Raw genomic sequence first — 14,675 nt, 5'->3', positions numbered from 1 at the left:
AGAGGTACCATTCTAGTGTTCTTGTCACACTGAAAGGTAAGGGCTGTAGGACACCAACACAAAGCCAGAATCTGCACAGAAGCTGGAACACAAAGGAAGAGCTGTGTGTCTAGACCCTCCAAAATCACATCGCACCTATGACTTTGTTCTCCAATTTCATTACTACCCTCTTGAATTACGTATTTTTAAAGACCAGCAATTCTATCACTAGTTGTATTCTACTGACTCACCAGCTCTGACAGCCTCATTCTCCAGGACTACCCTATTAAAAATGAATCTGATATACTTGGAGGGGACAGGAGTTCTAGGGCCCTCTTTGCCCAGTAAGTGTAGAATCTTAGTAGCCAGAACGGTGTGTTCACAGTCCTCAATGAATTCACAGAGGTGGGCTAGACCAGCTTCTTTACTCTCAGGGCTCTCTTCCACAATGCTGATTATGCAGTCCACAATGGCCTTTTTGTATTCAAAACCTCCCTAACAAAAGAGAAGATAAAACTGCCGTTTGTTCTTAGAACCTTTTCTCTTCCACCAATAAGTGCCACAATGCCATTCCCATTTTTTTTTTGAGAAATGCTTAAACTTCAATATTCATACTTTTATTTTTCACCACCCCACCCCCATTTTAAGGGCTTTTTTTTTTTTCCCAAAAAGAAATGCTTGTATTTCAAGGTTCATGTTTATAATATCTCAATTAACATCCTTTATTTAATATAACAATAACAATGAAGTATTTCCCCTTCAAGTGGGAAAATAAATAGCCATGATAATACAGCAACTGGAATCTTGTATAGTATTTGAGAGACATACAGAAATGAGAAAGAAATATATTTAACATACGATAAAGAAATGTACTTAAAATACTAATGGGATGTCCTGGGTTAAACTGGAGCAAGTACAGGGGGAAGTAAGGAGTAGACAAGATTAAGAATCATTGAATATATGTACACAATTTTTAAGGAATATAAAATAAAAATGCAAACCATGTAGAAATCAGTAAACAACAACAACAACAAACACTGTGATATTTAACAGCAATCAGGGGAATTTAAGAGAACAACTTCCAATGTTTAAGTAGTCTGCTACCTACATCATCTCTCAGCATGTTGGAAAGAAAAGTCATCATGACGCTGTGCTTTCGAGGGTACTTCTGACAGAGAGCACTAATCGCCTGCACAACCACCACCTGTGGAAAAGCACAGAGCAGTCAAAGGAGCTGAAACCAATCCCTGTACTTGGTTAGGATCTTTCAACATCAATAAGATAGCCGTTCTCCTCTATGGTAATTTTATATTTAATATAATTTCAATAAAAATGACAATAAAAATTTCATGAAACCAGGAAACTATTTTGATAAGAAAAACAAACAAACAAGCATAGCTAAGAAAAGGATAAAAACAGCTTCAATGGGGAGTTAACAGTTGCTAACAGGCCCAATAAAGCTTATTAAAACCTGTGTGGCAATGGCGTACAAATAGGTGAATAAACAAGTATATAGAAAATAAGAACAAGCACATAATGGAACTGGAGTGAATTCACTCTGAAGTGAACATGAGTGAATCCCTCCATACTGAAGGGTAAGGATTCTAACAATGACTCAAAAACAAGACAAAAAGACTGACAAACTATAAAAAATAAAATAAAAAAACCCACCAACCACCAAACTAAAAACAGAAACTAAACCCAAAACTTGTGTATTACAAAACCCATTCTAATACAGGAGATAAATGGAAAACTGGGAGAAAAAAATAGTAACATGTTTCATGTTTGTATCCTTAACATACAAGAAGACTTTAAATAATGGAGAAACAAAGACAAAACCTTATAAAAAACATGGTGGAAAACTCAAAGACAGCTCACAAAGTGGTCTTAAGTGACCTTTAAGAGTGCAGACAATGGTTAGAAATGCTGGGAGATGGATCAATGTGTACATCAACCAAGTGTGAGGACCCAAGTAGTGAGCATCTGTAATCTCAGAGCTCCTCCAGGGAGATGGGAGAAGGAAACAGAAAAATCCCAGGACGCTAGCAGTGGACAAGCTAGGGTGGTGAATGTGGTAACAATCAAGACTGTCCTCTGGCCTTTCCACATGTGCTCTATCATGTGTGGACCCATGCCTATACATATTCTTACACACAAACATTATGCAGACACACAAACAGGGATTTCAAAAGAGAAAGATGTTTTATATTCCTCATAAAAACAGAATTCAAAATAAAACTACACACAGAAACAATATTTCTCATCCAAAAGTTTGGCAAACAATAGCTCAACACACACTCCTGGTAAGATTAGGAAAACTAATACTTTTATACACTGCTAGCAGCATTTAGCATGCTCTATGAATGATGTATTTATTATATTTAGCTTTCATAATATGCCTGGAGGACATAGATCCAATGTTTTGAAAAACACATGCTCAGAGTATCCATTGCACCATTATTCCTAAGTACAAAACAACTGCACACTACCCAAACAGAAGACTAGTTCAATAAGCTACATTCCACACAGCTGCTGGGATATTATGCAGCTGGAAAGAAATATGAAGCATCTCAGAGTTTGAGACCAGTCTGGTCTATAGAGCAAGATCCAGGGCAGCCAGAGCACACAGAAACCCTGTTTTGAAAAGACTGAAAAAAATAAAAAATAAAAAAAGCATATCTCTTTCCAAAAACATTAAATGACTTCTATTTATTTTTAAGTTGAAAAAAGGAAAAACATTGTACAAAAAGAACACAACAGTATGCTATCTTTGATGTACAATAAAACAGGAAACATGGGTGTATCTTTTATATTTATAAAAGATGTACCAAAGATGTGCAAGCAAATAGTTTTATAAGGAAGTATGGGAGGAAGCGATACTCTTCTGAATATATCAACACTTCTTGGAATAGTATAATGTTTTACATATCAAAAATGAAATAATTAAATGGGAAGGGCAATACTACAACTGAAAACAGGCTGAAAGAAATTAGTCTATTTGTTCATAAAAGATTTATGGTAATTGCACTAAAATATAAGAACTAATCCAAAAAAAATTAACCACTCTACATGAGTAATTACAGTTCTCATATTATACACACAGAAAACAGCAGTAGGTAACACTAGGGCACAATTAGCTTTTTATTATTTCATTTATATCTCACAACAACTCTATGAGATTATTATTATTATTATCATCATCATCTCCCTGGTATAGCCAAGGAAACTGAGACAGCCAGAGTCACACATCTTGTCAGTCATAAAATTAATCCCAGGCATTTAGAGGTCATTTTCTTCTCTCTCTCTCTCTCTCTTTTCAAAATTAACTGCTTGATCTGTCATTTAAAATGAGTCTTAAACATGCATTTCTGTAGGGAATATAATTAAGAGTAAAACTGCTGGATCACATACAGGGCATGGATTCATTAAGCTTAATAAATTTTTCAAAAATGACTGTACTTATATTTCCACTAAATATATGTAAGTTTTGGTCTGCCTCATCTTCATCAAGGTAGTGAGTGTCCAAGAGACTTCTAAAACAAAGCAATATAGGTTACTGCTTGCCCCTGTTTGCATCCTAAAACTTGAAGGTAAGATTCTATTGCTAGCCAGGAGGTGGTGGTGCATGCCTTTAATCCCAGCACTTGGGAGGCAGAGACAGGAGGATCTCTGTAAATTCGAGACCAGCCTCATCTACAAGAGCTAGTTCCAGGACAGGCTCCAAAGCTACAGAGAAACCCTATCTCGAAAAACCAATAGTTTATTGCTGAAGACACCGTACACTTTGGATGCAAGGCTTTCATTCTTCTTCTAGTTAATTTATGGGTCCAAGGGAGGAGTCAATGCTTTTTAACAAAAGAAATTTTTAGGTACATGCTTTATTTATGGTAGTTTTGTTAAGATTAGATGTTTGCTTTGATGAAGAAAAGCAAGTCCATTGAATACTGACCCTGAAGAAGACAAAGTAAACTCCTTCATCTAAAGATTTTGTCTTCTGGAATGCAGGGACCATAAAGAGTTTTTATGGGACATGAATTTACAGTAAGACAGCATACAGGAGATCTATGAGCTGAGCAAGTATGTTCTCTTTAGAAGCCATCTTAGTCTGTTTTTTTCTTTAAAGTTGATCTGAAAGTACTTCTTAGGGTGCTGTGGTGATATGAAATAAAATGGCCCCCAAAAGGAGTGGCACTATGAGGAGGTGTGGCCTGTCAAGAGGAAGTATGGCACTTTGGAGGTAGGTTTTGAGATCTCCTTTGCTCAAGCTATGCACACTGCCATAGACAGTTCACTTGCTGTTGCCTGCAGATCAAGATGTAGAATTTTCATCTCCTTTGCCAGCACCATGCCTGCCTATATGCCACCATGTTTCCTGACAAGATGGTAATGGACTAAACCTCTGAAACTATCAGCCAGCCTCAAATGTTTTTTCTCATAAAAGTTGCTGTGGACATAGTGTTTCTTCACAACAATTGAAACCCTAATTAAAACGGGTGCCATCTGCATTTTCTTTTTAGATTAACAATTCATATAAGTACAGTAGATGAGGAAAATATGTGTAAAGGAAGGACTTTTAAAAGATTAAGGAAGGGAAATATCAACTAGGCAGTCAATATGACCAATAGTACAATAGTGGCAAGTCTGTTATGGGGATAACCAACACTTTTCTGGTTGGATTTGCCTTCAAAACACTGTGTTTAAGACCATATATTAATACTGCTGTCAGCTGTAGTCAGAGAAGCTTCTTTATGTAGTGATCAGGAGTGAATACAGGCAATTCAAACTGGTCAAGGTACTAGGAATAAATGGCTGTTGAACACATAGCCATAAACAAGATCCCCCCTTCTTAAAGGTTCATTTTTACACACACACACACACACACACGCACGCACGCACGCACGCACGCTCTCCCATGGGGAGTACTGTGATAGAAGGGCAGAAAGAATGTCAGAACAGGAAGGAAGGTGGAGTGGTGTGCAGTGCTGACTTCCTGGCTGGTAGGACTACTGCACATTCTTGAACTCATAGCAGCTGGTATCTGCATCAATACCTTGTCATGAAAGGGAGAGAGGCTCATGGGGCTCTACTCCCTCTGAGGATTTATTCACAATTTATGGTTGAGAGAGGAAGGAGAGACATTTTCTTCAGTGGTATAGACATTGGTAAGGTATTCATGTTCCTGTAAACAACCTGAAAGAAATTCATTGGGAAGCAACCCCTTGCTCCCCCACATTCATAACATGAAAGTAGAAGGGAGGATAGTTGGGGAAAGGATGTAGATTAGCAGAACGTGGAAGAAGGCAAAGAGGATACTAGTGTGAAAATTATGTATACAATGTATGAAATGTATATGTTTGAAATGTATATAAACCAATAAAAATGCAGAGACAGAAATGATGAAAGAAAGGGGAGAGAAGTTAACACAAGGTTAATGCTAAGACTGGGGGGTGGGAGCAAAAACTGACATCCCTAATTAACTATCTCAAATCCAAATTCCCCTCTCCCCAAATAAAAAAAACGTAATATATCTGTTGTTTCGAAGATTTTTCCTGTATTTTCACATTTACAGTATAAATGTGATTTTTGCCTACACTGTAACATTCCTCAGCATCAATACTTTATCAATATTTGAATAGAATATGGGATGAAATTTGTAAAGGGATGAAGCTGGGGATTCAGGAAATGGGATGTAAATATAAATAAAAATATAAATTCTTTAGTAGTTCTAGTTTGTCAGATTTATGTCTTATTTTTAAAATTATATATACATATGCGGGCACACACACACGCACACACACACACGCGCGCGCGCACACACACGCAATACACACACATCCCACTCTATCAAGAAATCACTCTCAGGCACAAGCAATCATGTTAAGGATGCTGGCTTGCCTCTTCAAGCGAATAGGACTTCTCTGAATCACTTTGTAGAAGCAGAACTGAAGTATTTATAATCAATATAAGCCATAGTGTGTTTATTTAAGAGTGACTGTGGGGGAGGAAAACTCCTCCTACAAATGGCATCCACCATAGGGTGTTGATCCACATAAGACCTAAGTCCTTTTAAAATAAAGGTTCTAAACACACAAAAACAGAGCCAAACACAGCTTCCTAGTCTGACAGTCTCAAGCCAGCTGCAGGGCAGAGAAGCATCTCCCAACTGCTGCAATAAGGGCCATGGTAGGTTCCCGCAGTCTCTCACACGGTCTCAGTACAGAGAGACTTCTAGCTGCTGCCTGCAGATTTGAGCTGCCAGAGCAAGCTCTGCCAGTATGCTGCATGGCAGATTTATGGTTTTTGCTCATGCAGAGAGAAAAGGTTACAGATACACAGTAAAGACAGATTCGATGAAAAAAAAAAATACCTTTCAATGAGTAAAAATGTGTCTAAAAATATATGAAGGCTTAAGAGAAAAAAGAAAAAGGGTAGAGAAAGTCCTTAAAAAAGGGATAGAGCTGAACAGGTGGTGGTGGCACACACCTTTAATCCCAGCACTTGGAGGCAGAGGCAAGAGGATCTCTGTGAGTTCAAGGCTAGCCTGGTCTACAAGAGCTACTTCCAGGATAGGCAACAAGGCTACACAGAGAAACCCTGTCTCAGAAAAAAATAGAGTAATAAAAAATATATTAAGCCAGGCGGTGGTGGCGCACGCCTTTAAACCCAGCACTTGGGAGGCAGAGGCAGGCGGATCTCTGTGAGTTCAAGGCCATTCTGGTCTATAAGAGCTAGTTCCAGGACAGGAACCAAAAAGCTACGGAGAAACCCTGTCTCGAAAATCCACAGTTGATCCTGTGCTGGTTCTTTCCCTGTCAGGCCAGAGTTGGTGGGCTCCCATTAGCTCAGGAATAGTGGATACTAGTTGTAAAGCAAAGAATAACAAGCCTATAGTCCTCAACCCCAGAGAAGATAAGTAACAAGGAGAACCCTAAGAGAAACATGTATAGATTCACCTGGGAAGAGGAAATAGACAAGATCTCCTGAGAAAATTGGGAGCATGGGGGTGGGGGGATAAGGGAGGGTGGAAAGAGGAGGAGGAGGGGAGGCAGGGAGGGGGAGGAAAAGGAACAGGGTAGTTGAGATGGGGGAAGGACAGAGATGGAGAGCAAGAAAAGAGCTAATTTGATTGAGGAGCCATTATGGGGCTAGCAAGAAACCTGGCACTAAAGAAATTCCCAGGAATCCACAAGGATGACCCCAGCTAAAACCCTAAGCAAAAGAGGAGAGGGTGCATAAACTGGCCTTGCCCTGTAGTCAGATTGATGGCTATCTTAAATGTCACCATAGAACCTTCATCCAGCAACTGATGGAAGTAGAAGCAGAGATCTTCAGTGGAGCACTGGGCTGAGCTCCCAAAGTCCAGTTAAAGAGAGGGAAGAGTAAGAATATGAACAAAGAGGTCAAGACCATGATGGCAATACCCACTGAAACAGTTTACCTGAGCTAATGTTTTACAATTTTTAAAGAATTAAGAATAAAACTAAAGAACATATAAATAGATAATTTCAGGAGCCCAGATCATCTAAAATATTTATTTTATGGTCATTTGCCAACTTCCATTCTTTCCATTCTAAACAATTTTTATAACATTCCAAAGTTTGAAATGGTCTACTTTTGTTTATTTTTCATATTAAGTAGAGAGCAACAGTCCCTTTTGCTACATGGCTGAGTGTTAGAAAGAATGGTAAGGTCCTCTTTCTCTTTCTTCACACTAAAACTGGTCCTTTGATCTTTTCTAATACACTGTCACTCGTTCTACTCAACACTTTATTAAAAGTGCTAGCTATTTTAGTAAGGTAAGAAAAAAAGATAGGAAAGATCTTTGGATTCAAAATAAGGAAACATCATTTACATTTACACAAGATACTATTTTTATACAGATAATTTCAAACAATGTAGGCAATATGGTAATTCAGCAAAATCACATGATACAAAGTTAATATGGAAAATTAAAAGAAAAATGGTTTTACACATTAGTAATAAACAATTATTTGATTATTTGATTTTCAGATAAAGATACTATGGTGGTTTTGAATAGAAATGGCCTCCACAGACTCATGTGTTTGAATGCTTGGCCCATAGGGAGATGCACTATTAGGAGGTGTGATCTTGTTGGAGTAGGTGTTGCCTTGCTTGGAGGAAGTGTGTCACTGTGGAGGCAGGCTCTGAGGTCTCATATATGCTCAAGCAATGCCCAGTGTGGCACAGTCTCCTACTGTTACCCATGGATCAAGATGCAGTACTCTCAGCTCTTTTTTCAGCACCTTGTCTGCCTGCATGCCACCATGCTTCTTGCCATTACGATAATGGACTAAACCTCTGAAACTGTAAGCCAGTCCCAATTAAAAGTTTTCCTTTATAAGAGTTGCCGAGGCCATGGTGTCTCTTCACAGCAATGAAACCTTAATACAGAAGTTGGTATCAGGGACTAGGGTATTACTGTGATAGGCTGGACTATGTTTCTGTTTTGAGTAATTCAGGCTTTGAGACTCTGAATTAGAAAAGCAGTTGAATGTTTTAAGTGGGGTACAATGGGCCATGGAAGACAGTGATGCTGAGGATGACTGAAATATGGGGGCTCAGCTCAAGAGGTTTCAGAGGAGAAGAATTTGAGTATGCTACCTAGAAATCATTCTTGTGATATTTTGATGAAGAATGTAGTTGGTTTTTGCCCTTGTCCAAAAAGTCTACCTGAGGTTAAGTTGAAGAGTTTTGGGTCAATTCTGTTGGCAGAGGAAACCTCAAAACAGCCTAATACTGACTCTGTTGCGTGTTTATAAGAGGTCACTATATGTAGCTCTCTAATGAAAACGGGCAAGTAGAGGAAGGAAACACAAGATTACAGTTCAAGGAGAAAAGGGGCTTCCGTAAGTGGAATGGAGCTAAATCCTGTGTTCAAGGAGATAAACAGATTAAAGAAAAGCTTGAAAGTAAATGGAATAAAGGGAGTGGTGACCTTAGGGCAAGACCTCACCTACTTAAACTTCCAATTTGTGAAAAGGAATTTAAAGAAAAGCTCAGAACCTGGTGTGGTGGTGCTGGCCTTTAATCCCAGTACTCAGGAGGCAGAGGCAGGCAGATATCTAAATTTGAGGTCAGCCTAGTCTACAGATTGGGTTCCAGGACAGCCAAACTGTGAAGTAAACCATGGAAAACAGAAAGCTGGTGAAGGTGTAATTGAATGAGGTGAGGGGGGCATGTACTGGCCCCAGCAAGCAGCAGAACTTGGCAGCTTTAGTCATGCGGTTCTGGCTTTAGAGTCAAGGATAGAAGAAAGGGGTTATCTCTCTCTGTGACTAAGGAAAGCCACAGAGGCAGGCATGTGGCAGGGATGTCTCTGTATGGAGGCCCAGAGGGCCATTGTGTGAAGCTGTATAGGTGAAGCCTGGAGAGGCCAGAGCTGTGGGATACCTGCCGAGGAAAGCTGAACAAAGCTGGAGATCTGAGGAGCACTTTAATATCAGACATAGAGATACAGTTTGGAGTTTGCACAGCTTGTTTTTGGTCTTGCTTTGGTCCAGTATTTCTTCACTATACTTCCTTCCCTACCTTTTGGAATGGTAATATATATATATTGGAAAGGTAATATATATATATATATATATATATATATATATATATAGTACCTTCATTTGTTGGAAGTATGTGATCTGTTTTTGATTTTACAGGGGATTGCTGTTAAGAGACTGTATAAATCTCAGAAGAGACTTTGAACTTTAAACTTTTAAATAAGTTTGAGACTTTTATATACTATGGGGACTTTTGAAGATGGACTGAATGCATTTCTGTGTAGAGAGCCGTGTGGAGTCACACCTGATGGCAATGTAGAGAGCTGCGTGGAGTCGCACCTGATGGTGCTGGCTCCTGCCCTCCGCAATCCCGAAAGCGAGTGCTCTCTGTGATAATCAACTCCTAATATCAACTAGGCCTGACTTATGCTATTATCATGCAATGATTGTCAGCTGCTTGCATATGCGTGGACCTATGGGCAGTGCTCACCTGGCAATCCGGGGTTGGTTGCCCATGCCTACTTAAGGGCTGGGAGAGGTTTGCCCAAGAAGAGAGGAAGGGAGAGAGGAAAAAAGAGAGAGAGAGAGGGAGAGAGAGAGAGAGAGAGAGAGAGAGAGAAATTTTACAATTGTCAAAAGGTCCTGAATAAAACTGCAGTGAGAAGAGCTCCGGTGTTGCGCGTCCTCCTTGCTGGACGAGGGGGACCGTGACAGTTGGTGGCCCGTACGGGGACAAGACAAGAGGTGCCGCGTACGGGGATCCTCCAAACCTCTCTCCGTGGAGCCCAGAACTTGCTGCAGTCAGGGGGTGCACCGGATAATCCTCAGGTAAAGACTGGGGATCCGCGAACAAAGCGGGTTTTCCACTCTCGCCGGTAGAAGGGAGAGTGGGGGTAATGAGAGCTGCGACTATAGCAGACGGATCAAAGTGAGAGCCACGACCAAAGTGGACGGTTTAAAGTGAAAATAAAAGAATGGGATTTTAGAATGGGCGCTTCAACATCACACCTGATTTTTCTGGCTCTTAACGAGCTGTTAAGGAGCGCATTGGAAAAGTTTTTGACAGAATGTAACATAATTGCTCCTTGGTTTGCCATCTCTGGCAATCTTAATGTGTCATCCTGGGACAAGCTTGGTAGAGATCTGAATTTTGCTGCAGAACAAGGTACGCTAAGGAAGGGAGTTAGATTCATGTGGTTTGAATTTCCGAGACCTCCTGAGTTTGCAGTGGAGAGTGAGCAGCTGCGGCTCCAAGGCCAAGCAGCGCTGAGGGTCTGTGAAGCTGCAAACACCCAGGACCTGCCTTGAGGACCAACAAGGCCAGAATGCTAAGCCACTCCCAGCGTGTGCCTCAGGGCATAGAAGCGCAGCACAACCAGGGCTGTTCTGCACTGGCACACCTCCACCTTCCAGCTTGGTGGGTAGGTAGAGTCTCCGCCTCTCCCCAGTTGCTGCCGTGACCTGCGTCCAAGTGAGGCTGAAAATAGCAGTAAGAATGCAACGTCCCCGTTCAGCAGGAAGTAGCCAGACAGATTGACAACGTCCAAATTCCCTAAAACGTGTAAGTGGGGACCCTTCAATGGTTGCAGAGCAGCAAGCCTGCTTCCCTGAGTTCTGCTCCACTCCATGCACCAGTCTGGACCCAGAACGAATGCAGCTAGGGCAGAAAGGCAGCTGGAGCAGAGCTGGAGCAGAGCTTTGCTAGGTGGCTGTGGTGGAAGGCACATTGCCTCAGCAGTCGGTACCTAGCCTGGCGGATGCCACAGCAGTGCTAAGAGTATCAGCAAATGCAACAAGTGCTGGAGCTGAGACAAGCTGGAGCACAGACCCCACAGGGCTGCCCGAGAACACAGCGTAGCTGCAGGGCAAGGAAAAGGTAATGGCAGTTTTAGGCTCTGCACGCTGCTGAAGAGTCTGCGACAGAGCGAATTTAAATCAAGAGACTGCCCTATTGTAAGAGCAGGTACCTGTGTGTACTGTTTTAGCCAAAGGGTTGGTAGAATACCATAGCCCAAATGGGAGGTTGGGTCTAGTGGTGATTGGGAACCCTACTGCTGGCAATCTCAATGCCTGTTGTCATGGGCATTTATCTTTAAATCCTGTGTAAGATCACACAACCCATGAGAATACAGCATATGGTCATTTAGCAGAAGCAGGATCAGCTGAGCTGCTAGGGAAGCCAAAGAGGTGCACGAGGAGAAGGTGTCTTCCATGCACTCAGCTGACAAGAATGAATGTGCCACAGGGGTATGGCAGCTGGGGTATGTTAAGAGAGGCAAGTCCATACCCTAGTCTGTCAGACATTTCTATCCATCCAGGGCTGTGTGTGACCAGCATTCAGTATGAAAGATTAACCCATGCAGCTAATCTATCTAAAGAATTGTCTAGATATCTTTTAGGTAATTGGTCTGGTGAATTCAAAAACAACTGGAAAAGCTGCGGATGACGATTGCGACTGCAGATTCCACACGCATGGATACCAGCCTGGCAGAAGGACTATCCTCCTGGATCACTCCATGGATCATCTGAAGGAGTGGGCGGGAGTAGGAGCTCTAACAGGCTTAATGGTGCTTGCCTCCCTGGTATGCCTGTGGTGCGTCTGTCACATAAGGGTTTCACAGCATTGCAATGCAGTTATGATCATTCAGGCCTTCACGGTCATTGAAGCAGGACAGTCTCCCCAAATTTGGCTATCTATCTTAAGCAAGCACAGGATGCGAGGCTTGCGCACTGCACTTGAGGTAAGCATACATCAACCTCAAGAAGAGCAAGTCTGATTGCATGTGGGTTGGTGTCTAACTCCCACCTCTGTAAAAGGACACCGGACAGGTCTAGTGTTCTCTGGGTGGATGACACCTGGACAGACACTAGTACATGTTCCATTTTTAACAGAGATCAGACCTCTACTCTTGCCTGTTGCTTTGCAAAACAAAAAGGGGGAACTGTAGAGAGCCGTGTGGAGTCACACCTGATGGCAATGTAGAGAGCTGCGTGGAGTCGCACCTGATGGTGCTGGCTCCTGCCCTCCGCAATCCCGAAAGCGAGTGCTCTCTGTGATAATCAACTCCTAATATCAACTAGGCCTGACTTATGCTATTATCATGCAATGATTGTCAGCTGCTTGCATATGCGTGGACCTATGGGCAGTGCTCACCTGGCAATCTGAGGTTGGCGGCCCAGGCCTACTTAAGGGCGGAGAGAGAGAGAGAGAGAGAGAGAGAGAGAGAGAGAGAGGGAGAGAGGGAGAGAGATTTTACAATTGTCAAAAGGTCCTGAATAAAACTGCAGTGAGAAGAGCTCCGGTGGTCGCGTCATCCTTGCTGGACGAGGGGGGCCGCGACATTTCTGCATTATGCTATGGCTACAAGCCTATGGGGGACAGGGAGTGGAATGTGGTAGTTTGGATAGGAATGGCCCCCATAGACTCAGGTGTTTGAAAGCTTAGTCCAGCCGGGCAGTGGTGGCGCATGCCTTTAATCCCAGCACTCGGGAGGCAGAGGCAGGCGGATCTCTGTGAGTTCGAGACCAGCCTGGTCTACAAGAGCTAGTTCCAGGACAGGCTCCAAAACCACAGAGAAACCCTGTCTCGAAAAACCAAAAAAAAAAAAAAAAAAAGAAAGCTTATTATTAGGAGGTATGGCCTTATTGGAGGAAATTTGTCACTGTAGAGGTGGGCTTTGGGGTCTCATATGCTCAAACTATGCCCATTGTGGCACACAGCCTCCTTCTGCTGCATGCGGATGAAGATATAGTACTCTCAGCTCCTTTTCCACCATGTTTACCTACATGCCACCATGCTCCTGCCATTATGATAAGGGAATAAATCTCTGAAACCATAAGCCAGTTCCAATTAAGTGTTTTCCTTTATAAGAGTTGCTGTGATCATGGTGTCTCTTCCAATAAAATCCTAACTAAGACAGATACCAAAGCACTCCACTAGGGAAGAAAGTCTTTTGAACTAATTATGCTAGAATAACTGGGTATGAGTATAGGAAAACACCCAATTTATCATACAAACAATTCAAGTGGTCACAAACCAAAATGTAAAAGCTAAAGACATAAAACATTTAGAATAAAACATATCTTTACAACCTGAAGAAATATAAAAGTTATTTATGTACGATACAGCAATACCTAGGAAGGAAAAGAATGATACTGCAGACTTCATAAAAATTAAGACCTTCTCAAAAGACACAGTTATAGCAAGCTACAGACCAAGGAAAAGCTTATTTAAATTCTTACCTTGAACTCATCTGAGATTTCAGATACAAAAGAAGATATCTGCTTCATAAGCCTGTCCACACTGCTCTCACTTCCTGTTTTGAGCAATGTAGTAATGGCCAGGGTAGCAATGCTTCTGTTTGAGTCTGTGATTAAGTTCTCTAAGTCCAGATTGCAGGCAGTAACAGCAGAGGGGTGTTTCATTGCCACCTTGTAGAAGGTAACAAGAAAAACAAAACAAACAACAACACCAACAAAAATAACACGCATTATTGTTGATAAAATCCAGAACCTAAACTTTAAATAAGGTAAGTGACAATCTAAAGGGATCATTTTAGGTCATGTGGTGAATGCCTATAACCTTAGCACTTGAGAGCTGAAGGTAGAAGGACCAGAAGTTCAATGTCGACTATGGCTACTTAGCAACTTGCGGCCAGCTTGGGCTACCTGATACCTGTCTCAACTCCCCACCCAAAGTAACTTTTTTAACTAACCAGGTTTCACTTGATAAATAAGTAACGGCCACAATATAGCATAGTACTCTCATTTGTTAACCTCTTCCATGTAACCTTAATGACAGCATCAGTCTCTTTTTTTATAGGCAGCCTATTATCTCCTTATAGTTTATATGTTCATGAGTGTCTACTCTACAAAACATTAGAACTCTGAGAAAAAGATCTATTATGGTAAATGCTGATCAAGAAAGACATTCTGTCACCTTTTTTTTTTTTTTGGTTTTTCGAGACAGGGTTTCTCTGTAGCTACGGAGCCTGTCCTGGAACTAGCTTTTGTAGACCAGGCTGGCCTCGAACTCACAGAGATCCGCCTGCCTCCGCCTCCCAAGTGCTGGGATTAAAGGCGTGAGCCACCACCTCCCGGCATTCTGCCACTTTTAAAACACTCCTGCAACTAAACAAATTCCTGTCAAATTGGACTATTCATTGTTGCTAAAATATGTCTGTCATT

At 41.6% G+C, this 14,675-nt stretch overlaps 1 protein-coding gene across 2 annotated transcripts in view; it reads right to left on the bottom strand.

Moving 5' to 3' along the window:
* The window catches only part of Copg2 (COPI coat complex subunit gamma 2), a 123,089-nt gene that overhangs the window by 39,314 nt on the left and 69,100 nt on the right, over window positions 1-14,675 (bottom strand). For both annotated transcript variants that reach the window (XM_057787896.1, XM_057787903.1), the window contains 3 exons: window positions 13,731-13,919; window positions 1,088-1,183; window positions 231-474 (listed from right to left, as the gene is read on the bottom strand). In XM_057787896.1, the coding sequence (XP_057643879.1) occupies window positions 231-474; window positions 1,088-1,183; window positions 13,731-13,919 (529 nt within the window). The remainder of the gene's footprint in view (window positions 1-230; window positions 475-1,087; window positions 1,184-13,730; window positions 13,920-14,675) is intronic.

This window comes from Chionomys nivalis, chromosome 1, assembly GCF_950005125.1.
Source record: "Chionomys nivalis chromosome 1, mChiNiv1.1, whole genome shotgun sequence".
Taxonomy (NCBI): Eukaryota; Metazoa; Chordata; class Mammalia; order Rodentia; family Cricetidae; genus Chionomys; species Chionomys nivalis.
The sequence above is the reverse complement of the archived record's forward strand: the minus strand, read 5'-3'. Positions and strand labels throughout refer to the sequence as shown.